At 39.5% G+C, this 26,118-nt stretch overlaps 1 protein-coding gene across 3 annotated transcripts in view; it reads right to left on the minus strand.

Moving 5' to 3' along the window:
* The window catches only part of TRAPPC10 (trafficking protein particle complex subunit 10), a 38,017-nt gene extending 13,504 nt beyond the window's left edge, over positions 1-24,513 (minus strand). The window contains exons 1-13 of one of the 3 annotated variants that reach the window (XM_059493677.1): positions 24,330-24,513; positions 15,129-15,210; positions 14,306-14,441; positions 13,071-13,267; positions 11,598-11,793; positions 10,368-10,479; positions 9,100-9,347; positions 6,751-6,897; positions 5,227-5,341; positions 4,648-4,724; positions 2,681-2,772; positions 1,428-1,568; positions 426-538 (exon numbers count right to left, since the gene is read on the minus strand). In XM_059493677.1, the coding sequence (XP_059349660.1) occupies positions 426-538; positions 1,428-1,568; positions 2,681-2,772; positions 4,648-4,724; positions 5,227-5,341; positions 6,751-6,897; positions 9,100-9,347; positions 10,368-10,479; positions 11,598-11,793; positions 13,071-13,267; positions 14,306-14,441; positions 15,129-15,210; positions 24,330-24,408 (1,735 nt within the window). In that variant the 5' untranslated portion in view covers positions 24,409-24,513. Of the gene's footprint in view, positions 1-425; positions 539-1,427; positions 1,569-2,680; positions 2,773-4,647; positions 4,725-5,226; positions 5,342-6,750; positions 6,898-9,099; positions 9,348-10,367; positions 10,480-11,597; positions 11,794-13,070; positions 13,268-14,305; positions 14,442-15,128; positions 15,211-23,481; positions 23,501-23,800; positions 23,820-24,329 lie in introns of those variants that run through there. The other 2 variants (XM_059493680.1, XM_059493678.1) reach the window with 2 other exon arrangements.
* Between the last annotated feature and the right edge of the window lie 1,605 nt (positions 24,514-26,118).

Genomic DNA, 26,118 nt, shown 5'->3' on the forward strand with positions numbered 1-26,118 from the left:
TAAGAAGATATTACTGAAGCAGCATGAAGAATAAAGAGAGGAAACAGGATGGACAAAATAATAAACTGCAAGTGGATGGGCACAGATCTAACATCAAAATCCAGGATGTACCATCACTTGGATGCCAGCACTGAGAGACAAAGATAGGTTAGGAATTGAGAAAACTCAACACACAGTAAATTATGGGCTGCTAAAGCAGAGAAACATAACTGAAGGAAAACAAAGACTTTGCAGTATTCAGGATGAAAACGTTAATTACCCATTCATCTTTGACTATTCTTATTAGAGTACATTTATAAATGTTTTGGAAAACACAAGTTCAGAAATTATACACAAAATAACAAACCCAATCAGAAAACACCTCCCCATCTACCTTTAGGGAACAACCAGACTGGAGCAGATGAAGTTTCAAGACCCAGACTCACCTTGGTTCTCTGCTTGCTGATTGGTAAAATCAAGTATTTCTTGGCAAAATCTTTTGCGTTCCTCTTCTGTTAAGTGATTATCACCAGCTAAAAGGCTGCTTGTTTGGAGATAACTACTGAAGTTAAGGAAACAGGAGATAGAAACCCACAACAATGACAAATTTGAAAACAAGACATTCAAGGACTGCTTTTCTGAGCTTTAGAGACAAGACCTGCTGCTACATCTCTGCACCTTCCCACTAGAAAAGAAAAAATCGAAGATTTACCATCATCTGAGAGTACTGCAGAATCTCAGTACTTCTGTAGCAGACCTATTAAAATTTGATCCATAATTAACCAGTGCAATCTTGCCTCATCGAAAAAGATTCATGAGCATAGAAAATTCATTATTTGACAATAATTCATGCACTGTGCAAGTTAAAGACACAGTGTCTTGTATCCCACTGGCCAACATTTAGCACTAAATAATCTTGAGTATTCTATTTTATTCCAATTTACCTGGCTGAGAATCTGCCAGCTGTTACAGCACCACTTACCACAACTAAGTCACAAGACATTCTTTAAAATTTTAAATGCTGGTGATATAAATGATCACTTGACTATTTAGCTAAGAATGCAATATTACTGGCTCACATTCTTTATGAGCATTTGCACTGAAGCAGAAAAATTTAGGAGTGCTTAAAAGTGATGTGAGAATATTTTGAAAATATTGCAGCTCAAATCTAGAAACGCTTTCATTGTTTTATCTAATAATAAATTTGCACAGGAGGCTGACATGTATAATGTATCCTGTTCTAAAAGAACACAATCTAATAAAAAATCAGCACAACAAAACAACCCCCAAAATACACTCTATGGTATCAAATAACTCAGGTGTCTCAGCTCAGACTCAGAATGTCTGGCAGTCTTTACTGTTAAATAAAAGTTAGAGATATGTCAGAAAAATAATCCCAAGCATCATTTTTCCTGTCTTCATTGTTCTGGCTCTGCCTTAGAGGATACTTTTCTATCTGGCCAAGCTGCTTCTGACACTCAGCCAGCTGCTTCCTTGTGTGTGTGACCAGCAGAGCCCAGCCCTCAGCAAGGTAGGTTTTCAGTGCTCCTTGAAGGTACACCTCTGCCTTCTGGGGACCTTTCTTCCTCCTTGGAAAATGAGAAAATGAGCACAGAGCAATGTAAGAACATTTGCAGCCAGGAAAGCTCTCTGCATCTTTTCTCAAAGTGCTGATGGGGGAGGAACACTGCAAGTAAATGCAGGACAAAGTGCAGTGAACCATTATGATCTTGAATTTTCTGGTAACAGATCAACATATGGGCCTTCCTTATTGCAATTCACTTCAGCAAGTAGAAATGCAATTAATGTCATTATTCCATATGCAGATCTATACCAAGTCAGAGCAAATGAGGTGAAGGAACCTCCCACAAATGAAACAAAAGCCACCCAAAGCTTCTGACAGTTAACTACAAATTTGCTTCCTCAAAAATTTTAAAGCAGAAGAATACTACAATGAAAATTTTATCACCACACAGCAGTTCCATGGCAGTCTTTAAAGCTAACATTACTTCCTCTGATAAAAATTTAAGTTGATTTGGGAGAAACTGTTGCAATGTGGAGATCAGACTGCTGAAGTGAATATCAGTGGGGGGCATGCCCCAACGTATTTTCAAAAAAACCCCACTTATGACTCCCAAATTCTACTAAATAATAAGAAAAAAATGTCATTGAAAAATGCAGGAGGTCTTCTCAGTGGATTTCAAAAGCAGGGATAAAAACAATAAAAAAATTTGGAAATCAGGAATCGAATCACTGTTTCACAGGAGGAAAAAAAAAAACATTTTGCAATGATAACTTTAAATATGAATGATTACTCTCCAAAGACATGTTTCCTGGCTTTTTTAGATAGATGCAGTTTAATATTTAGTTAAGGTAACAACTGCATTTACTACAGCCTGCTTACTAAAGAGGCCTCTGACTTGTTTCAAAGTTTACAGTTATCTTTCCCAGCCTTTTCTCCCCAGAAGAAGAAAGGATCAAGCCACAGAACACAGAACAGTTAAAAGTACAAAATCATGAGGTGAGAATTAAGGTTTGATAAAAGAGATTGCTAGTTTGTGGTTTTTTTCCTGAAATAGGGTTTGTTTACATTTAAAAATACTTTTAAAAATTCCTGCTTAATTATAGCACATCTTCCTCAGGGATAATATTCAACCTTTTCAAAGGCAATGTATTTAGGACATTTTAAAGAGTCATTTACATATAAAACTCTGCCAAGTCCTTTCCCACAAGCTTAGCTGAGCGAATTCTTCCAATATTTGTGTACATTTCAATGGTGGCATGGGACAGATCCTGTAGAAAAGAAAAGAAACCATTATGAGCTTTATGTATTTTTGGCAGCTGTATGATTGTTTCACACAAACTCATAGCCAGAGACTAAGTTACTGCAACAAAATGTCCAGAATGAGTCACATTTGCCCCGAGCACAAAAGACACAGCAGTTTGTAACAGGTCACCTTCACTGCTCCTGCACTGGTCATATCCCATATCTGAATGCTAACTTATAGTCAGAATAATTATTTTCACAAGATTGCCTTAAAGGAATTTTGTTTGCCTTCCCAAATTGAAGTTTATCCCTCATCTTTAGGCTTTAATCTCCAATGCAGCCACAGTTTCCAAGTGTCACCTTCCTCCCCTTGCCCTAAGCTTCAATAACAGCAGCAAGCAGCAAACCTTTACCACAAAATTAGCAGTTACAACACACACACTGTGTTCAAACATCCAAATTCTTTCAAAAGTCCATAATAAACTCTGGCCAGATATGTAAAAATATAAAAAACACATCCCATCATGACAAGATAAAGGGGAATGGCTTCAAACTGAGAAGATTTTTTTTAGAAAAACGCAAATAAATTATCTTAGGTGTGTCAGTAAGTTTTAACTAATTCTTGTCCACTGAATACAGGACAAGATTAAATATAGTTACACATAAAATGTACATATTTACATGACAACAACACAGAAAACCATCTTTTAGAGTGTATCTGATATCTGAATTTCCATTGCATAAAAGTGCAGTCATAAACACAAACAGAAATGGCAATTCCTCTGGCAAACACTACAGATCCCACTCAGTTTCTTAAATTTAGGAAGTTACTGCTGAGCTTAGCAGAGATCTTCAGGTGCAAGCTGGAAGTGAATAGGTAAGAGAAGCTGGCAACTCTCAAGACTTTAATTGTGATCCAGCCACACAACTAGTCCTATAAATAAATGAAGAATAAAAGTGAAACCCAACATCTTCAGACAAAATGTTTTGAGATTTTTTTCTTTTGATAAAACTTTGTAAAATTGAGTATCACATAGTTTCCATGTTTCAAAAAAAGTGTTCCATTTTCCTTCAAGTTTTCTCCAGAAAACCTTATTAGCCATATGCAAATATGAGAAATTTTAAAGGGAAATTATTTAAGGAAAAAAAACCCCAAGCAAAACTGGTTGGAACCTAAAAAAAAAAAAAAAACCCCAACAAAAACTGTGAAACCAAGCCCTCAAAAAATCAAACATATTCTTGTGACAATCAGGAGTTTTTTGTTTTATTTAACAATCTTCTGTTTGAAAAACAAAACCAGCAAAATAAAAAAAACTAAAATCATTACAATGGCTCCTCAGATGGGGAGATTTCAGAAAATAAAGATGCACAATATTAAAATCCTCATTGTGCATCAATCTATGCCAAGTACAAGCCTATTATCAGAGACATCCCACAGTTTATATATTTTTATAAAAAAAGTCAACAGTATAACTTTAATCATGTAAATACTCATTGCAAAATGCAAGCCCAAACCATTTAAAAGGAAGCTGAATTCATACATCACTATTTTTCTGGGAAAGAGTCAGTTAATTCTGAGTTTGGGATAGCAGAACATGACAGCCATGACATTGGCTTTTTTAATATCTAAGTATACATACCCACAGATAATAACCTCCAGCTCATAACTGTAAATATTAAAGTTAATGCAAATATTTGAAACTTGGGGTTCCAACAGGGTTCCAGCTGTTAAACAAATCAACCTTGTATTCAGTGTGCAAGAAACAACCTTTGATACCAAAACATGGAAATACAAATTTATGTTTTAAATGTATCTTCTCAGGTTTGAAAACTCTGGCCCTATTTAATCTACAGTGCAAACACACACAAAACTAATATAAATAACCAAGACTCATACTTACTAAGTAGTGTTTTTCAAAAGCTTCTACAGATGATAAGGCCTCTTTGAGTTTCTTGTAAGGGCTCTGTGATGCATTGGCTTTGGAAAAAAAGCAGGACAAGAGGTGTTACTTACAAACACATTCTGAGAACAGCACCCCCCACATCCCTTCCCTGCTTTTTCTCCAGTAGAAAGCGGAGAGAAAACTAAAAACTAATATCACCTTGCAGCTCCAGGTGCAGGTTAGCTATCTGCACACAATCAAGGATTCTCCATTTCTTTTTCCAAAAATTTTATTTTAAATATTTGTCTGAAAGCATTAAGACCTTAACTCAAATCCAGTGCTGTTCAAGCCCAATCACCGAAATGCTGATAAGTGGAGCATTGATGGAAAAACTTAAACTTGCAACACTAAGGAGATGCAGTGGTGGTTTGAAATACTAAACAGGCATTAAAAGAACTTGCAAGAGATAAAGTTCTATCTATGTGTGTGTGTGTGTATTTGTAGGGATACTTAAAAATTTGAATTATTAAGGTATTTCTATGCTATGCATTTCAGGAAAGGGCAGCTGTGGAAGGAATTCCAGACTCCTGGCAGTACCTGTTTCAGGGCGTTCTGCTCCCAGCCCTGCCAACAGATCCACAGTCCTGTTAAGGTCTTCTGAATTGGGTCCCTTCTCTGACACAAGTCCACACAGGTAACCCAGAGATTTTAACTGTAAGAGAAGGCAGATGCTTGCTTTCAATAGGCTGTAAAATCAATATCAAACTCCTCTTGTTCTATTGCATTGTTCCATTTTCATTGCTTTCATATTATGCTCCTTATAGGATCTCAAAATTAACTCTTATTCTCAAAGTAACTTATTAAGGAATTAAATTGCAAAAAGGTTACTGACTCAAATATTGGAACGTGCCTACACACACAGATCCCTACATGCACAACACCTAATCTGAATAAATACTTCTGGTTTTCAACACAAACACAAACAAAGCTTGAGATGTTCAGCAGTTATGACCAAAGATTATTTCTAATAGCTGTGTCTGTATTTTTGAAAATTGCATCATCAAGAGAAGCAGGCAAGTCTGCAGTACAGTGATCAGGCAGCTTGCAAATCCACCTGAAGTATTATATTTGGATGAAAACCTTCCTGAAAAAGAGATTAGCACAGCTAAGTGTTAACAGAGTTAACTACCATAAAACCCCTTCTAGACAGCAGCTGGTGGCTCAACACCCACAATATTGTCTTAAAGAAGCTCTTATCTATTGGCCATTTGGTTAATTTACTTAGAAAACTCCATCAACTACAGAGGTAAGCCTGCAAAGGAATAAAGGTCTCAGCTTGTCACATAAAAATGGGTGGACATTAACCTTTTTCTTTTTTTTTTTTAATTTATTTTAAACTCCACTTAATTTTGTCACTAGTTGCTAAATTTCTTCATTCGGTCAGTTCCACCTTACTGCTACTCATTATCCTAAAATTCTTCCCTTTACCCTTTGTGTTAGAAAAATGATGGAAGAAAATAACATTTCCAGCTCATGTTGGACTTTATCTTCCCTAGAAACTGTAAGGAGTATGGGAAGAATCTGATGCACCAATTGCCATTTTAAACATTTTTTGCTTCCTTTATTCTGATCTCCACCCCCCTCATTTTGTTTTAGCAATAACTCTTCAAGGTGAAATTTCATTTCCCTGCTTTTGTAATAAAACAAGGACCTCAAGGGCTCAATTAGAGGATTATTAAGTCTACTGAAACATGAGCAAACTATAATTAAAATAAAGAGCAAATATTCTACAGGCTATGCAAACAAAAGGGTGAGTCTTCAAAAGATGTTGGTCTTCAAAAGCATCCACAGATACCACAGTAGACTATTTCAATAGTTTCTGGAGTTTACCTTCTTTCTAAAATGTTTTTCAGCAGTGGAAAGCAGCAGCAACCTCAAACATCATCTCCTTCATAGGAACAGACTAAGTGGAATTTGAAACATGGATGTCTCATCTAGACTAGACTCAGGTACAGAGCCCAGTACTGAATTTCATAATCAAAAGCACAAAATTTGCTCCACGGAAACAAATATTCTATTTCAACATTGTAATACCACTACCCCAACACATCATTCACTCACCTTCTCCGTGGCATAGCTCCACAGGCCAACTGTGTGGGAAACATTTGCATCTATTTGAGCCCTATCACAGCAGCCTTCTATTCTCTGTAAGACTTCCAAGCAACTCAAAAACACCCAGCAATCCAAAGCTCCAGGAGGAACTGAGACCTGGAGATGAAGAGATAAAATTAACTGGGAAATAAACCATCATCAGATGAGAAAATACTTCAGCTGAAGTACTTTTCTTGATACAACACAGCAAAACCTCTTAGAAGAGTTTACTCTCAGAATACACAAAGCACAGCCCAACTCTTGCTGCCTCCTGAATAATTTATACATATTAGTTCATGAAACATATTAACTAGATCTGATACATTCATCAAGATGAAAGAGAAGGAAAGGAAGACTAATAGGTCTTGGAAAAATTGCAGAAGTCTGAACATTCAGCTGAAGGAAAATACAGTTAGGATAAATTTCTGGAAATAGACTACTACTTTCCTAAGGAGACATCAGTTCTAACTGAGACTGAAATGAAAAGTGTAAAGAAGTGTTAAAACCCGGAGAAAACAAATTAGTCTCTAAGATTCCTTCACAAAAATAAGCTTATTCATTGAAGGACAAGACATCTGTCATGGACAATTAATTTAAAAATGGAGATGAAAACAAACAAAGGAACACAAAAAGAGAAAGACAAGAGAGTCTGATACTAAAATATTTTCAAGAATTAAGATAAAGATGAGCATAACTGAAGACATGGAATACAGACACAATAATGGTGTTTCAAAATCCTGTTCATAACCCCTGCAAAAATGTTCCCTTTGGAAAGACTATAAAAGTCCTAAAATCCATAATAAACTAAGTGACTAATGGGATAGGAAAGTCCAAAGTATGAGCACAATGAACTTGAAGAAATAATAAAGATCTGAATTCTTAAAGAATTTTCAGAAATACAAAGATCCTAAGAAGAGAGCAGTTTAGACTTCTGCTGTGTGTTCAGTGGTGTCAAGCCACGTTAAGAGGTTTGCCTGCATTACGAAAAAGGATCACAACAGGGATAAGCACAAGCTGTGGACATTAAAGTGTCACTGTCTCACAGCCAGAACACTGCATTCAGTTTGGATCACCACAGCAAGACTGGAACAGCAGAAATAAGAGACAGTGCAGAGGAAAACTCCAAACATTGAGGACACAGCACAGACCTGGGGTGCAGCAAAAGGGGAACTGTAGGAAGTGCCTTCAGAGATCTAGAAGGCTACACTTTGGAAATTAAAAAAAAAAAAAAACTACAAAATACACACAAATAATACTATCTATGGGAATTACACATTAGTTTGAGAAAACATGAAGGTGTCAGCAAAGCATCTGAAGCAGATTTGCCGTTTTTAAATGCAGATGAACAGATGGAACTTACTACCACGATGTCAGACAGGCAAAAGTTAGCAGCTGCTGTTATAATGGCACAGATAAAACTAACAGGGCACCCATGGGATAAGGACATGGGTAAGCCACCAAGTGATATTCAGAAATAATCTCTTTTTGTTACAGAGGATTAGCCTGCATAACAGCATAATAACCACTCTGCCTTATTTCCTTCAATACAACACTGCTATAAATTTAAATTATGGAGTTATAGTTCAACAGATCAGTAATAAATCCATGAAAGAAGCGGGCAAATAACTACCAGCTTAGAGAAAAACTTTCCAGGTGAAGACTAAAACACTTTAACTAAACAGATTTGGTTCCCACATGTGATGTCTCCAGATTTCTTCCCAAAGATCTCCTCATGATGACACAATCAGCTGCAGCACAATTGTTCTTACAGCATCATTTTGATAACTCCCAGCCAGCCCTTACTGAATGCAGGTCACCAGCAGCTAAACTTGAGAGATCTCATTAGGTCATGATTGTATTTGCTGGGAATTGCCCTGACAAAGGCAGGAATGATGAATCTGACTCCCTGCACTCAGAAGGCTAATTTATTACTTTATGATACTATATTGTATCAAAGAATACTATACTAACTATACTAAAGAATACAGAAAGGATACTCACAGAAGGCTGAAAAGATAATAATGAAAACTCCTGACTCTTTCCAGAGTCCCAACACAGCTTGGCCCTAGTTGGCCAAAGAGTCAGAACAACTCACACAGAATCCAATGAAACAATTACCTGTGGGTAAACAATCTCCAAACACATTCCACATGAGCAAAACACAGGAGAAGCAAATGAGATAAGAATTGTTTTCCTTTTCTCTGAGGCTTCTCAGCTTCCCAGGAGAAAAATCCTGGGTGAAGGGATTTTTTCAGAGAATGCCACAGATCATCAGTGGATGAAATAATTCACATAATGGAACAGATGACACTGACTCACTTCCAGCAGCTTGAGCTCCTGCACACAGTTGTGAAGAAGCTCCAGTGCTCTCTGGGACACCTCCCATGGCCTCTGCAGGAAGATTAACAAGGTGCACTGCCGGGAGAACAGGTAACTGCGCAGGTCCAGCAGCGTGGCCTCCTGGTTCTGGATCAGCTCTCTCTTCTCCATGTCTATTGGCTTCCTCAGAATTAAACCATTCCAGCTCCTCACTGGCTGGCAAAAAAACGTCAGCCAGTTTGCACCATCTAAGTAAACAAAGTTAATATCCAAGAATCAAGCACTGCTTTCTAGGAAAGCCTCTTCATCCTCCCTCCAGAGGCTGTGAGCTGCCTTAGTCCTTCCCAAGTTTATAACATAGATAAATGACTTATTGTCTTAGCTTTAAAAAGCAAACCAAAAACCCACCACAACTTCCACAGCAAGGTAAGATAACTGAATTTCACATTCATTTCCCATAGGTATTTTGTCTTCACAGTATGTTTGTTATCAGAATAGCGGCAACCAGTTTCTAATTTATTTCTTAGCAATTAAGACTAAAACTTCTTAAGCCTACCTGAAGTTCAAAACAAACAAGATTTATTTGCTAAAATATTTCTTACTCAGCCATCATGGATGGATGTGCCCCCACTTCTAGGTATTGCATTGGGATCAGTCAGCACAAATCTATTTCACTGCAATTACTCCTGCACTATATTTTCACCAGATTCATAAAACATATCTGATTAAAGCTGTTATATAACAGCATGTGCTTTAGCTCATTAAAACAGTTTAAAGCTATTTGATACTTCTTGCACAGTAATTTTTCTCAAAAATGAAGTTAAATCTTCTGTAGTGCAGATTAAGCACCTATTTCTATTAAGTTTTGCAGTGATTACCAAACATCTTGTGTAATTTGAAGCAATGCTGAATGCACTTTTCCAGGAAGCTCTTTACTGAAAAACCTAGCAGTGAGCCGTAAAAACAGCAGCTGTATCTCAGCCAGATCAATACTTGTGTCATTTCATAGTTCAGGGCTCTGGTTGTAACAATCATCCCATTACAGCAAAACACAGGTTTTCATTAAAAATTGCTTCTCAGCCTCACAAGACAAGAAAGAAAATTTTGTTAAGACTGTAACTGATGGACACTTGTGTTTGCACACAGCATTAAACAAAAGCACAAACTGCCTGCTGCAGCCTCCCTGGGACTGCCCAAAGCACAGGGCTGCTCAGCACAGTGAAGGAATTCAGGCACTCAACATTTATTTCACAGTTTCAGACACTTACCACCTGCCCCAAAGTTGACAACATACTGAGAGAACAAGGCATCCAGCTCATCATACTGCACCAGGGCATCCTCAAACTGCTGCAGCATCTCAAAGACAAAGGCCAGCTCTTCCTTTTGGTACACGAGAAATACAGGGAACATGTTAGTGACATTATTTATGTCTGGTATTACAGCCTGTCCTCAGTCCTCATCCATCCACAGAGCTCCAGGAACTACTTTTTCTAATTTTTATTTCATATATATAAGAAAAACTTGCCATTGGAGCAGATTTCTTCCCAACACAGTGAGGTCCACAAAAGAAAATTAAATCCTACTGCTCTGCAGTCAATTCTGATGTGTATCCAGATCCTGATTCACTACAAGGTATTGCTCATAGATCTATAAAAAGTTTGCATTTAAATAAATAAATGAATAAATGCTGAAGACTCATCTCCCATAATAGTGCTGATGATTTCCTCTCAGTTTACACCATGAAGGCATCAACTGCAGTGCATCATAAAAGGGTTTTTTGTACACAAAGGCAAACTGCTAAATAGAAAAGGCCTCAAAATAAGATATATCCCATGCAAAAGATAGCACATGCAGTCAAAGGAGACAGGAGGATGCAGTGGAGTAGAGATCAGCATTGTACTAGACCAGAAAATTCCAAAGGAATCAAGATACTGAATTTTATCAAACAAGAGGTTCTTACTTTTCTCTAAACCAGCTAAAACAAAATTGCATTTATAACTACATAAAAAATAGAATTCATGGCACTCTCTATATGGATTACTTCAAAATGAACACTTTTCTAAACATCACCTCTATAAATACTGATAACAATCTGAACAAAGTAAACAGCAGCATTCATATTAAACACCAATTGTGAGTTTGAGTGTGTATGCACAGTAATGGGACATTTACCCCAAATTCAAGATCAACTACTAAAACACTTTCTAGATGCCATTTGTTTGCTTCAATTGAGGTTTATAAAATTTTGACAAGCCTGTACAGATTCTGCTTTTCTAACAGCAGGAAACTGTATTACTGCATTAACTGTATTGAAAGGTAACCCAAACCTGCAGCAAACAGGATCCAAAAATGCTGCTTTTAAACCAGTCTCCATAATTCCTGCCACAGCCCTCAAAGAATGATCAGAACATTAAAAGGACCAGAAATCCAACCACAAAAAAAGCACCATTTTTAAAACTAGGACTCAAGTGTTTTCTTCAAAATCAAGAGACTCTTACCTGCACCATGAAATACTCGCAGAAGCTCCACCCTGGCTCAGTCCTTTTCTCTCTCAGAGTTCTCATGTCATCTTCAAACTTGCCTAAGTTTTTGGTAAAGGACATGAGAAGCAATGTCCTGAGTTTGGTCAGGAAGGCATTCCAAGATTCCTGAGAACGGGAAGAGTCTTTCAAAGGGTCAGAAAGTACCACACATCTGTAAAGAGATTGATAAAATTCTATTTGAGGAGGAAATCACATCATTCACATATAAATGCCCAGCTGCATACTGAGCATTCCTGACAAATTCAGAATGAACAATATTTAGTTTTCCATCCACCTTAATCAGAGGGGAAAAAAACAAGATAAGGGTTATGTTTGTTTGTTTGGAGGCAGCTATGTTGGGGTTTTGGGTTGGTTTTTTTTTCTGGTTGGAGCTTGGTAGCTTTTAAAAAACTTTGTCATGTGATATAGTTTATGAGAAGAGTTAAATGTTTTACCCAGAATAAGCACTCTAAAGCTTTTTTTTTTTTTTTTTTTGAAGCAAATAATGGATACATTATTCTAACTACTTAAATATAAGTAATGCTGTAGCTAACCTAGAAAAGAAAAGTCTGCCTAGCAATACAAATCAGCAGAACAGCAAATATAGCTACTCCTGGTAAAGAGTCTACAAAATACAAATCAGGATCTATCAGTTCACATATAGTCAGCCTTTCTTAACTCATTTGAAATAATCATCCATAATAGATTCTTGAAATATCTCAATCCTATGTGCTAAAACTTCCTCTGTTTTTCTCAGAAAATAAACAGATCCCATTAATTTACAAATAAATCGACTTTTTCGGAGCATCTTCCCTCCTCAGTTTTTCTATCACAATTTATTAACAAAAGATAGGAAAATCTCTCATCCAAGTAAAACACTATTTCTGGTTAGAAAATCCTATTTTGTTGGCTTTAATGAAAGCAAGAACAGTTTCATACATTCATTACTATTTCCTTAGAATAAAAACATCTGAAGAAACTGGCCTTATGTCAATTATCTCAGAGTGGAAAGGTGATTAAGTGAACAGTAGAAAGTAGAATGGCAAAAAATCAGCCCTATCATATTCCCTACTCACCTCACTCCCACTACCTGCAACTCTGGTAAGATTTGCAAGTACCTAAGCAAACAAAAAACCCTGAAGGTCTAAAAGCTGATTAACATCACACTGTTCTCCTTAAACCTCTCTAAGCCAGGAGGAGATACTTGAAATCTCTTTGACACACATTTCAAAGCTGCCACAAACCCAGGAAAACCGAAAATAAAATTTCTCCCTTTATTCTTTGTGCCAGCCTCCTTCAAAGCACAAATCTTACAGAGCCACCAGTGTGAATGCTGGACATCAAGGGAAGTCTTTAAATGAGCAAGAAATGTCTTGTATATTGAGCTGAGTTTATAAATCAGCACAATGGTCAAAAGATGAAAATGTTTGCAAGGCCAAGAATGCTCACCTGTCACTTTGCTTGTTACAGAAGTCATTCCTTATTTTATCGACTATAGAGGTTCGGGGAAGGATATTGGTTTTGTTCTTTTTCTTGGCATCACTCTCAACCACCACAATCAGCCAGTCCACTGAGCTGTGAGCCTTGAGAACGTTCTGCCACTTGGTGATGTCATCCTTGACTGTGGTTTTGTACACTTCCGTGTCCTGGGATGAGAAGTGGTGAATCATCAAATCAAACAGACATTCTGCACAATTTCAAAAGGCAAGTTTTGTTCCAAAAGAAGGCAAACAGAAAGACATCTCAAATGGAATTATTGACAGTAAGTTCACTTACTGAAAAAATCAAATGAGGTAAAGCATAGTAAAATTCTAGTCTTTTAATTTAATTCATTTCCAGTATTTCAGTTAATAGCAAATATAGTAGTTGGTACATTATCATTCTTTAGATGACTGAAATTAAGATTTTTAAACATCATTGAAGCTCTTTATTTTACACCTTCTGGAGCTTTACAACAAAAACATGTTTGAAATTACAAAGCTGAACTGTTTTATTCTCGCTTAGTAACAGAAGTGTGATATTTCCCCCTTCTGCACTGCTCAAATCTCAACCTGTTTAAAAGCTTATTTTGCTTCTGGGTTGGTACCACACAGATAAATACAGATAATTCTTAACACTGTTCTGGATTCTTTTTGACTGGTCATAGATCAGATGTCACATGTGTCCTTCAAGTGGATAATTAATTTACAACAGAGGCAAACCAAAAGGCAGTGAACTGGACATAAACAGGATTAAGACATTCCAAATCTTGCCCAGTTAAATTGCTGACATCCACCAGTACCTAACAGACACAGAAGACGAAACTAAAGAAAAAAATTGTATATTTAGATTTCAGTACACCAACAGATCATAACTGAACTACCCTGGCCACATTTCTGGGTTACGAAGAAAGTGCACAGTGGCACTGCAGTGTCACTGTAAGATCCTGGGGTTTTGTGACAAAGTACTTGAAACAGGTTATTCAAATGCCTGTCCTCTTAGTGTCAAGTAACATTACAAACAGATACTGCTTATGGCAAGAAGGGCTCAAGCTAAGTTTTGTTTCCAGCAATATATCAGGTATGCATCCTTATGCAACCCAGATTTAATTGTTTTCACTTTCTGCTTGTGCTGTTATTTTCATTTGCTTTTCATGCTTATGTGAACAATTTCATTTTTAAATTTGAGTGTTTCTGAGTACTTACACAACATTCTGTCCAATAAATATGAAGGAAGGGAAAAGTCAAAAGGGCTTTATTCCCCTCTTTGGGTAGTAGCTCCTCTTTAAACTGAACAAAGTTGGATTCCAGGTGAATCATCTTGGGAGCACGGCCGTAAGACCTGCAGGGTTGAAAAACTGAAATTAGTGAACAGAATAGAAAAATGAACATGTGTTGTGGGGAAGAGAAATAAACTGAAATACTCTGGCACTGAAAACCCACAAACTACACTCACTGCAGTTGGTATAAAGTCAACTAAAATTTGGTGTTGCATGAAATGAGGTAAAAGCTCCTTTTTGAAAAACAGCAGCTAAAAGCTCTACAGTTTTCTTTCAGTAAAAGATTTTCTGTATCTCTAGGAAGAGTAGAAAATACCAAATAAGAGAATTCCCCCTTTTTTTTTTCCAATCACAAAACATTCAAATATATTAAATGTATTTCTGAAGGGAAATACATCTAATTCCATGTGAGTTCTACCTATATTCTCATTGAGGAGAAAGCATACCACACACAGAAGACAGCAGCCCAAGTACATCAAAGCACACCAAGACAAACCCACAAACCACAAAATCAGGAAGAGAAACACAGCATTACTATCATTTTTCTTTAGGCAAAGTTGAAGGGTTGAAAAGATCATCCTGAAGTGCACAACATTCACTTTGATTATCTAATTTCTCCAATTTCTTCAAGTCAGTTGCTCTGTTCAACTCAATTTATGGTAAGAGCTCCTCAGAACACAACAAATACACATTTACCCAGGTCAAAACCAGACACTGAAACAGAATCACTGAATAAAATGTAAGTTTACCTCCTCCATTCCATGGGTTCTCTAGGAAGCTGCTGAGAAAGTGTAGGATACAAGGAAGTAAATAAATTCTGATCTCCAGCACCTGAAAATGAAAACCATTAATATATTAGCATGTACAAATTATAGAATCTATATTAATATGTTGTTCTACTTATGGTCTGCTGTTATTAAGAACATTTAATTTTGTCTGCTGTGTGGAAACTGAAGTCCAGCACTGAACTAGAGTTTTTTAAGTCACTCTCAAGACCTAATACAACACTTCTAAGCAGACACTGTTAAAAACTTCTTATTGTGATTTTCCACAGAGCTACATAACCCATATACCAAAGAGAGTATCATAAAGCTGGTCCAACTCCAAAAACAAAACAAACAGCTCCTTAGTTGGAATCATTGGTTAAAAAAAAAAATATATATATTTTTTAAAATATTCCAGAATTTAAGCTTCTCAAACCAGAAGACTGGGTAGAGAGTGGTTCCCATCATTCTGTAGCTGGGCCTACGCTGAGAAAACGTGGTTTAGCACATGTTCTGTGTTTTACTGGATATGATTCCTCTCTCCTCATTTTCTGGGACTGTTGTTACTACAAAACACCTCCCTGACTACCAAGCTGTTCTGCAGAAACACAAGGTCTGTTAACACAGTGCAGGTCCCAGACAGCTCCATTAAATACAACAGGAGCTACTTAGACACAAGTCAGAACAAAGTACAGTGTTTAACACGTGAAAAAAAAAAGTATTACCAGTAACCTTTCAACAAGAATTCTTAAATTCTCTTAGGTTCAGGGAGGGTATGACAAGGACAAGACATTAATTAAGATTTTTACAGCCTTATAGGCAATTCTGCTATTTCCTGGTGGTTTTCCTTTTCACAATCTTTCTGCACACCAGAACAGGAAGATCCTCTCACCTTCCTGTGGAACTGGAAGCTGCAGAAGTACCTGACATCCTTTTTTCTCCCTTCAACCCCCCAATCTCACATCCAGGCACAAAGCCAGGCATTGCCTCCACCTTCCTTTGGCATTCTTTAGTTCATCTTAGAAACCCTTTTCTAGTCCACCCTCCTTTCCCCAGTTTTCTCATATATATTATTATTCTTACATATAGTACTTTGATTACCAGCACTAGCACAATTCCACCACCACACAAAGAAGTATATTAAAAAATTCAAGTTTAAAAGGCTGATTAAGTGCAAGAACAAGCAAAACCAGCTCTTCTCATGCCTGACCACATTAGCATATTATTCAACAATGCAATTCCATAAAATAGCTAAAACAACAGAACAAAAACAATCAGTACTTTAGCCCTGCTTCTCGAGAAAAGTACCTTATGCTTGATCCTTCACCTTCATGCCATCTGAATTAAGTGTACCATACCACATGCTATTTAAGACCACAAACAAATGCCCTGAATGAATACTGAAACAAGTGTTAGTGATAGTGTTAATGCTGTTTTATACCCAGCTACACCTCTGTGAGCCAAGCTGAGAACAGTCTATTGATTTGCAACTCATTACTGCCCACAGAGAGTGAAACATGGCTTAGTGACTGAGCAGCAGCACCATGACCACATCAAAATGAGAGCCTGAGAGCTCCAAATCTGCTGGAAAGAACAAGACACATATTTTATCTCTGGAGTATAACAAAGTAATTTTTCTACACTGCACCTAAAAATTCAATGTATGCCACAAAAAATATTCCAGAATTCAACACCTTAAGTAAAAAGGACTGCTACTGAATACAGAGGAACTAAAGGACAATGTGTAAGCACCCTGCTATTCAGACAGACACATCACATTATCAGCTTAAAACAGGTATATTCATTTTAAAACCAGTCAGCTTTTCCTCCTGCATTGGTTTTGAGGGTATATCAAATACACAGAAGAATGTGGTTTATGATCAAGGCAACACAGCCCTCTAGGATTAGAAGAAAAGTGAGAACAGACCTTCAATGTGAAATACACTGGCTGTCTTTGAACACAGACCAAAGCTGCTACCACGAATTTCCAGCACCCAAAGGGCTGCAACATTTCATGTTCTGCTCAACTGGACCCTGTATCTACTGTAACCAGCATGTTTGAGCTGATCAAGCCAAGAACACCAAAATGAAGTTATCAGCAGGCAACACCAGCACAGCACTAACACAGGACCAGCACTGATACCAGTAAGTGCAGCAAGGAATTGTTAGGGCTGTCAGATGCACAATAAATTGTGAACTGGTGCTACTGGGCTGCAGGGAGGGAGACAAGAGCACAACCTGCACAAATACCAGAACAGAAAGTCCCAAAAGATCACTATTTCTGGAGTGGTGCTGAGCAGGATTCCTACAGCTCAAGAGACCTCAAGCATGGCAAAATTCTCATTCTCTTCTCTCTACATATATGCCTCTGATGCCTCAGTATCTATGATCTACTTTCCAAAATATAAAAAAAAAATTGGAAAATAAAGAAGAAAATAAAAACAACACCACTACAGGAATTTTTGCTTGTATCTGACTGAATTATATGAATTTAAACATTCCCCAAGTAACCCTGGAATTCAAACTTAGAGCAAACCCCAAGGAGTCTGAGAATTACTTCAAAGATTTTGTTCTAGGACTTTTTGTCATTTTTTTGTGAGCTGGTGAGAGGATTGTTTTGTTTGAGGTGCTCTGGAAAAAGATAAAGAAAAATAAAAATTATGATGATGACTCAACTGTATCACAGCAAATTCATTTCAGTGGATTGGTCTCAACACTAAGACCATTCTATGGTTGTCAGTAATGGGACCAGAGTGTAAATGATTATCAGACACAACTGAAAGGGAAAAGGAAGGATGTGCATATATGGGAAGGAAAAGTAATTGTGGAATCCTATCATAATTAAAATCAAGAAGCCTTCTAGAGAAGGGGTTTCATCTTTCAGAACCTACAGGCAAATAAGACCAAATATCCCATAGAGATGATAACTAGGGAGTAAGATTAGAGTCTGAGAACCTCCTGGAACACCTACCTCAGCTTTTAAACCATGTGTGTCTGAATTAATCTGCTCCCCAGCTGGATGTCAACAGACACCCCACAAACACAGAAAGAACACAGAGACTCTTTCAGTGATACCACACCAAGTACAGGGTGCTCCTGCACATGAAGTGGTGACACACAACAATTGAAAGCAGAAATGTAAAGCACCTGTTTCCTTTCTGACAAAGTTCAAAGGGCAGGGCCTTTGGCACTTATCTAAACACTTCACTGCTGTGGGTGGAGAATGGATCCAGAGCAGCCCTGAGGAGAAGGAATTGGGGGTGTTGGTTCAGGAGGAGCTCAGCATGGCCAGGCCATGTGCACTGACAGCCCAGAAAGCCCAAAGTGTGCTGGGCTGCCTCCAAAGCACCGTGGGCAGCAGGGGAGAGGGGATTCTGCCCCACTCAGGTGAGCCACACCTGCAGAGCTGCCTCCAGCCCTGGGGTCCCCAGCATGAGAGAGACATAAACCAGCTGGAGTGGGACCAGAAGAGGGACACAAAGATGCTCAGAGTGCTGGGACATCTCTGCTATGGAGAGGGGCTTGTTCAGCCTGGAGAAGAGACCTTAGAGCCCCTTCCAGTGCCTAAAGGGCCTCCAAGAGAGCTGCAGAGGGACTCTGTACAAGGGCCTGCAGTGACACAACAAGGGGCAGTGGCTTTAAGCTGAAAGAGGACAGATTTAGACATCAGGATGAAACTCTTCCATGTGAGGGTGGGCAGGCCCTGGCACAGGGTGCCCAGAGAAGCTGCCCTGCCCCTGGATCCCTGGGAGTGTTCAAGGTCAGGCTGGATGGGGCTTGGAGCACCTGGGACAGTGGAAGGTGTCCCTGCTCATGGCAGGGGTTTGGAACAGGACAACCTTTAAAGTCTTTTCCAATCCAAACAATTCTGTGATTCTTTCCTCCTTGTCTTTCTTCCTGACATTTTGGTAGATCAAATCAGTGCAGCCTTCCTCCCTTTCCTCTTTCCTATCTAGGACACTTGTTCCACTCTAAATTTGTACAGGAACAGTGAAAACCAGAATGACCACCTAATCCAGGGGGACATGCACTCTTTGCAGCAGCTAATACCAAAGAACCATAAAATATTGACATTTATTAGGTTCATGCCTGCTTAAAACCACCAAAATCCCCAATAATATATTTTTTCCTAACACTTTCCAAACTTCTTAGATGCTAAGAGGTTCTGTCACTATAGTATCTAAATATACCACAGTGATTTTTTTTTTCCTCTAGAGGAAATCATCCTAACCCACTAACTACACAGGCAGTTTTTGTTTTAAACTCCTGAGGTCAGATGACTAAAGAAGACAAATATTTTCCTTTGATACCAATGACAAGCCCAGTCAACTGAGATAAAAGGCTTTGAATACCTTAAAAAGAAAACAGAGCCAAGACTACACTTTGGTGTAGTTTTGTTTGGGTTTTATCTCCAAGTATCACTCACTGCTCACCTTTCTGACCCCACTTACTTTTCCACTAGTAAAAAGTTCTACTATGAATCTTAAATCATTAGCCTGTAAGAAGTGGATCTACCTTAAGTTTTGGTGAGGTTTTTATATTTACATCTTTTAAAGGTCCTCCTCTCTCTTAACTCAAATTCATACTCAAAAGAGGTCTAAAAAGTAAAACACAATACAGCTAAATTGCTATATAAAAACTGTAGCTGATTCACTAGAAGAAAATCCTTTTAGCAAAACTCCACTTCTGCATTTCTGAATCTGTAAAACAGGTTAAAACTAACAAGTATATGCCACTTCTTCTCATGACAAATGTAATCAAATATTTAAGCACAGAATAATGTATCAGCTACACAACAGTGATGACTTACAATGCAGGCAGGAGTTCTGGTTGAGAACAGGGGAAATGAATTTATAGGATATAGTTGTTAAATGGTCTCACTAGCAGCAAATCACTTTAATCACTTGGGCTCGTTTCTTGCTGGCACTTTTTTTTATTACATTTTTCACTAGTAACAGAAGAACCTTTGAATCAAGCTCCTCTAGTCCCAGAACAATATTCTTAACTGCAAGTATTTATTTTCACCACAAAAAGATGCAAAATTCTTCCTTTTCCCTCCCCACCCCTTACTTTTATTGATCTTTCTGTTCCTGCTGTAGAGAATTGCAAACATTTTCTCTTCTTGGGCCTACAAAGCATTTGCTGATGGTTTTTCTCTTGCTGTGTCACAGCACATTTTGGATATGGACCAGATAAAAATGATGCACACCATTCTCTCCAAAGATTATATATAAAGTCTATCGTGCCAAAACAGGTTATTGACAGTGAGAGCAAACATGCAAACACAATATAAACAGAAAGACACAATATAAACAGATACTATGAGCTGATAATGGAATATTCCACAACTGCATGAAGATAATTACAAAAGAACAGCTTGTTAGGAAAGCTCTGAAAAGCTTATTAATTACTTCATTTTGCAGAATTGCCTTAAGTCTCCAGCCTCCTCTTCATATGGATAGAGCTCATAATATAAGTGCAAATCAGCTACCTAAGGATGAGTTCTTTGGCTGATATATATATGTGCAACAACATTATATTGAAGCTCCAAAGACTTTCTCAAAGTTTCAAATAGGATTCCTGAGAAGGAAACAACATTGTTTGGGTTTCCTAGGAAAGCAAGCTGCACTGGCTTAGAATTTTGTAAAGTCAACATTTTACAGACACTACTCAAGTTCAAGATGTTTGATGCAAACACTCAACTTGCCTCTGCAAAAAAAAAAAAAAAAAAAAAAAAATTAATGATGCTAAAAATAATCCTTCTACAGCAGTGAGAAAGCTGTAAAATGACTCAAAACACTTTGTAAGCTTCCCAGGTCTGGCAGCAATGCAGATAAACTGCTACAAATGAGTTGAGAGTTTACAAAGTAACCTGCCAGAGAGAGCAGAACCACAGCCGGATACAGAAACTCCCCAGGGGCATTGCAATCTAGTAAGACTGACAGTGTAAAAAATATGGCTCAAATTAATTTGGAATTGAGTCATCATGGCACTCAGTCCTACCTGACGAGAGTGATTTAACACTCAGGGGTGCTGCCATACTGAGAAAAGGGAAAACACATAAAGGAACAGCAGCTTTCTGTGAATACACTACTTTTCCTACACTTGGAAAATAAGGTTGGTTGTCTGCATGCCTAGAGAAAGGGTCTCCAGAAGCTGGTCATGCATTGTCAAATTCTATGAACCTAAAAACTCTCTGTTAAAACTACAGGTGTCTCCAGTGATGCAAACACAATAAAAACAAGGCTAATTCACTTACAGCTTCTGAGGGCAAAATAATCAAATTACAGCACTAACATGAAAGAAGGGCTGACAAAAACTGCATTTGCAACTGGCATCTGATGTCCAGGACAGTGGAACCTGCCACTTTTTCCCATAGGCCAAAGCCTGTAGACAGAGTGCTGAATTAAGGGTTGTGCCAATATAGCAAATAACTACTGTTAGAATACAGACTAACTCAGAGATTTGAAAGCATTCTTTACCAAAGAAGCATTCCTTTCAGAGCACTGTCAAATTTATTTCAAGCAGGTAAAAACATTAGTTTACAAAACAACTCTGGTATGCACAGTGTTGAAAAGAAGTTGCACTAGGAACAAAACTCCCTCTTCAGTTCTCTCTTATTAGGATCAAACCCTAAGAGTTAACAGGAGTTATTTCATGATGCAAAAGTTTACCTGGCAGAGATTAATCCAAATCTTGTAGCAAAAGGAAATACCTCTGTTCTGAAAAGCACCCTCATTTAACCTCTTACTTCACAAATCAAACCCAGCCATCCTCTCACAGGTCTGTCTTTCCCCCACGTGCCCCTCCTGGGTGGGACACAATAAAAACACACTGGGTGGGACACTCATCCCAGTAAAACTCCAACTGCCTGAAAGTGGAACCAGAGACAAAGATAAACTGTGTTTGTTGAGCAGTTTCTAATACCATGGCTTTTAATGTGTTTTGTAACAAACCCACACCTAGTCAATCCTTTCCCTGGAAGGCCAAGCCTCACCTCTCTGTAAATCTTTAGCAATAAAATGCTTAGAGGAGCTTCCCTTCAAGTAAGTCATTATTGGTGAAAGCACTTATTTGAAATATTAGAGCCTCCAAGCACTCCTCTCCTCTGAACAGAGAAGAAGAGAAACTAAAGCATTAGTAAAATGCAGTTACAGTAAAATGCATTCCCCATCGAAATCAAAAATTTTGGTTTAAAATGTAGCAAGTCACCCTTACTACATTCACCAGAGGTAATCTCTGAGCAATTTTGCTGAATTAACCTGAACTCCTGAATTAGGCTGTCTCAGACCAAGCCCCTCCAGTCCATACCAGTAAAGATACTCCTGTTGTGCTTGTCCAGGGCAATAGAAATGATTTCCTCAGTCCAGGAGTGAGGCACACAAGTGACACTAAATGCTCACCTCCTATCTCATTTGTAAGTCTGCTGCTACCATTACTGGATAGGGATAAGAACAAAACATTTTACAACCATAATGTATGCTCACTCACCACACAAAATTAATACTGTTTGCAATATCAGACAGCTGGGCTTGATTGAAATCTGGTTAAATTTCGTGTTTGGAAGTTTGAAAATTCCTTTGTACAAAAGAGACCAGAGTTCTTTTCAGCACCCACTAACAAAAAAACCCAAGGTTTTACCCTGAGGTAAAACTCTGTGTACTTCAACTGACTAAAATGGTGCTTAAATCATACAGGAACAGGGAAGACTGACCTGCACCACCAAGTCCCCCTGCCCAACACATGGAGACTCTCCAATGCTGAATACACATAAAGCCAGAAAATATAAAAAGCAAGCCCCCACAGCCTGAACAGTAGCATAAACACCAGCAAACTACATCCTCCAGATGTTTCTGATATGCACATTTTTTCTGAATTTAAATCTAAAGTGAAATGGATTTCAAAGTTCTTGAAATAGGTGAGTAGAGAAGATTCAGTACAGATCCTGTTCACTTCAGCTTGTGAACTGCATTCAAAAAAAGGAAAAAAAGTTTAACACAGAAAAAAAAAAAGCACATTTATAAAATAGTCTGGACAAAATATATACACACAGAGTTCCACAATTTTACAGCTGCAAGGTTACAGTTGGATATTTTTTCTAAGTAAGGTCTAAGGTCTAAACCAATAAATGCTTGCTCCATTATAAGACAACACAGAACTGTGAAACAAGTTTCTATTTCACAGGCACATAAAGCATTCCCAGTGTTCTAGTGATAAAGTGCAAATATGTATTTTGTTACATCATCAGTAGAGATACTTCTGACTAAGACCAGCCGCTGGCTACCTTTTGTTAAAAAAGAAAAAACAGAATTCTCTATGATGATCTCATTCCCTTTACCTTTTTATTAACATTATGGACGTAGTTAGAATAAAAAAGAGTATTCCAGTTGGAAGGAACCTGCCAGGATCATCTGGTCCAACTATATGACCACTTCAGGGCTGACCAAAAGGTACAGCATGTTAAGAGCACCGTCCAAATATCTCTCAGACACTGACAGACTTGGGACAGACTGAGACATAATTCTGGAATTCTGGAGACACCTCTTTATGGAGCCTCTTCCAGCGCTTGACCCCTCTCCAGTTAAAGAAAAGCTTCCTAAGGCCCAGCCCAGCCCACGTGCTTGTTTTAAGTGAACTTTGAGTGCACCCCTCTATACCTGTAAGAGCAGCAGGGATCACGTTTTACATCACGACCACCTGCCTGTCTCTGACACCTGGAAGAACTAATTCACAGCGGGAAGCAGGGATCCCGTTCTGGTTAACTAAGCCCTCTCAGGGATGGAACCAAAGCAGTTTAAGATTAAAGTGTAATGTCAGCGGGCAGGCATCAGTGGGGTCGCCGCAGAGGATGCCTCCTCGCAACTTCTCTTAGCACCAGCAAAGCCACACAAAGCTCGCTGCCAGGAAGTTTGGGGTTCACCATTTATTCTCACATTTCACCCTCTTCCCCTAAACACCTCTGAGTACCACATTCGCCTTGTTATTTACTACAGAAACAACCCCAAGTTTGCCCGCTGCCATCAGAAAGGGGGGGAAGCAATGAAGAGGCAAACCCCGCCATCAGATCCCTTCTGCAGCCGCCCGGAGCTGCGGGAGCCCCCCAGACCCAGGCACCGGCTCCTGCCACCCCCCGGGCCCGCCGGGAGCACCGGCCGGACGGCCAGCCCCGCCAGCGGGGACACTCACAGGTCACGATGGGCTTGTTCTCCATGGTGTAGATCACGGGGGGCTTCTCCCTGCCCTCCTCCTCCTCGGCGGGGTCCATGAGCGGGCGGGGTCGTCAGCCCCGGCTCCCCCGCCCGCCCGGCGCCATGGAAACACGGCCGGGGGGCTGGGACGGGACGGACAGGCCGGGCCGGAGCGGGGGTGGCGCCGCCGCTGCCGCCCCCCCCCCCCCCGCCTCCCCCCACCCCCTTCCCCGCGTCCCCGCAGCGCCGCTCCGGAGGGGAAGGCGGGCGGGAGAGGCTCATCCGCTTCCTGGATCACCGGGCAGGCATTACCGCTTCCGGGGAGCGCCGCCGCCGCCGGGGAACCCGGAAAAGGGGGAATGCGGCGGGGAATGGAGGGAAGCGCGGCCCGGGGACAATGAGCGGGGTCCCGGCCTACGGCCCCCGGCAGCTGCGGGGAGCCGGGGCGGGGCTGCCCCTGAGGGGCAGAGCCCCTGAGCGGAGACTGCCGGTGAGAGTCAGGGAATGGTCGGGGTTGGAGTGACCGCTGGAGATCGCTCAGTGACCTCCCGAGATCGCTCAGGGACCTCCCAAGATCGCTCAGTCCATCCTCCTGCCCCTGAGGGACGGCCCGAGGCGCCTGAGGGGCAGAGCCCCCGGGCCGCCCTAAACGGTGACAGCCGGCGGGAGTCACGGAAGGGTCGGGGTTGGAGTGACCGATGGAGATCGCTCAGGGACCTCCCGAGATCGCTCAGTGACCTCTGGATTTCACTCAGTCCATCCTTCTGCCCAGGCAAGGTCACCCAGAGCAGGTGACACAGGAACGTGTCCAGATGGGTCTGGAATGTCTCCACACAGGGAGACTCCACACCCTCCCTGGGCAGCTGTTCCACAGCTCTGCCACCTCCAAGGAAAGAAGTTCCTCCTTGTGTAGGGGTGAAACTTCTCGTGTTTTAGTTTATGCCCTTGTTTTTAGTTTTTTTATGCCTTATTGCTCCTTGTCCTGCCGCTAGACACCACTGAGGAGTCCGGCACCATCCTCTTGGCAACCTTCTGGGAGATATTTATATGTATGGATGAGATCTCAGCCTTCTCCAGACTAAACAGGTCCTGCTCCCACAGGTTCTCCTCATAAAAGAGATGCTCTTTGTTAAAATGAATTTTATTTAAATTTGTTGCAGGACTTCTATTAGGCTTTGGTGGACTTCGTGGGCAGCTGCCTGATGTGTCATTCCCATGGCTGTTCCTGGCTAGTTCAGTGGGAGTAAATGCATTAGGGATCATATTTTCCACTGACTTCAAATATATAAGTGAATATGGCCCTTGAAGTTTAATGGTTTATAATGTAGAGTTTTAAATGCATAGAGATAATAACACCCCATTACACTTCTGTTGGGTCTAATTAGTGGTATTAGAGCCATAAAATTGACCCTTGTTTTACTTTAGACTGAGATGCTATTCCTTTCTTTTAAATAAACCTGCTGTTCACCTGGGTCATCTGCAGTTTCTTCAGAATAAAGAATCCTAAACTTAGAGGGTTTGCACTTACTGTCTCCAATAAAAGTGAGTAAGATCTAGAAGAACATATTGAAAGTAGCCTACCATAAGGGATAAAAATGGAAAACACTGCATACTTGTGTAAAGCTAAATGTAACCTCAGGTAATACTATAAGTAATCTGTGAATTAATTATAATTCTTTATTTCACAGTGACATTGTGCTCAGGTGGTTTGGGTGTACAAATATTTATAGGAGTCAATTTGTTTAGAATTTTCTTTCAGTAAAACCTTAACCCTGTTTTCTGGACTT

This window comes from Ammospiza nelsoni, chromosome 2 (genome assembly GCF_027579445.1).
Source record: "Ammospiza nelsoni isolate bAmmNel1 chromosome 2, bAmmNel1.pri, whole genome shotgun sequence".
Taxonomy (NCBI): domain Eukaryota; kingdom Metazoa; phylum Chordata; class Aves; order Passeriformes; family Passerellidae; genus Ammospiza; species Ammospiza nelsoni.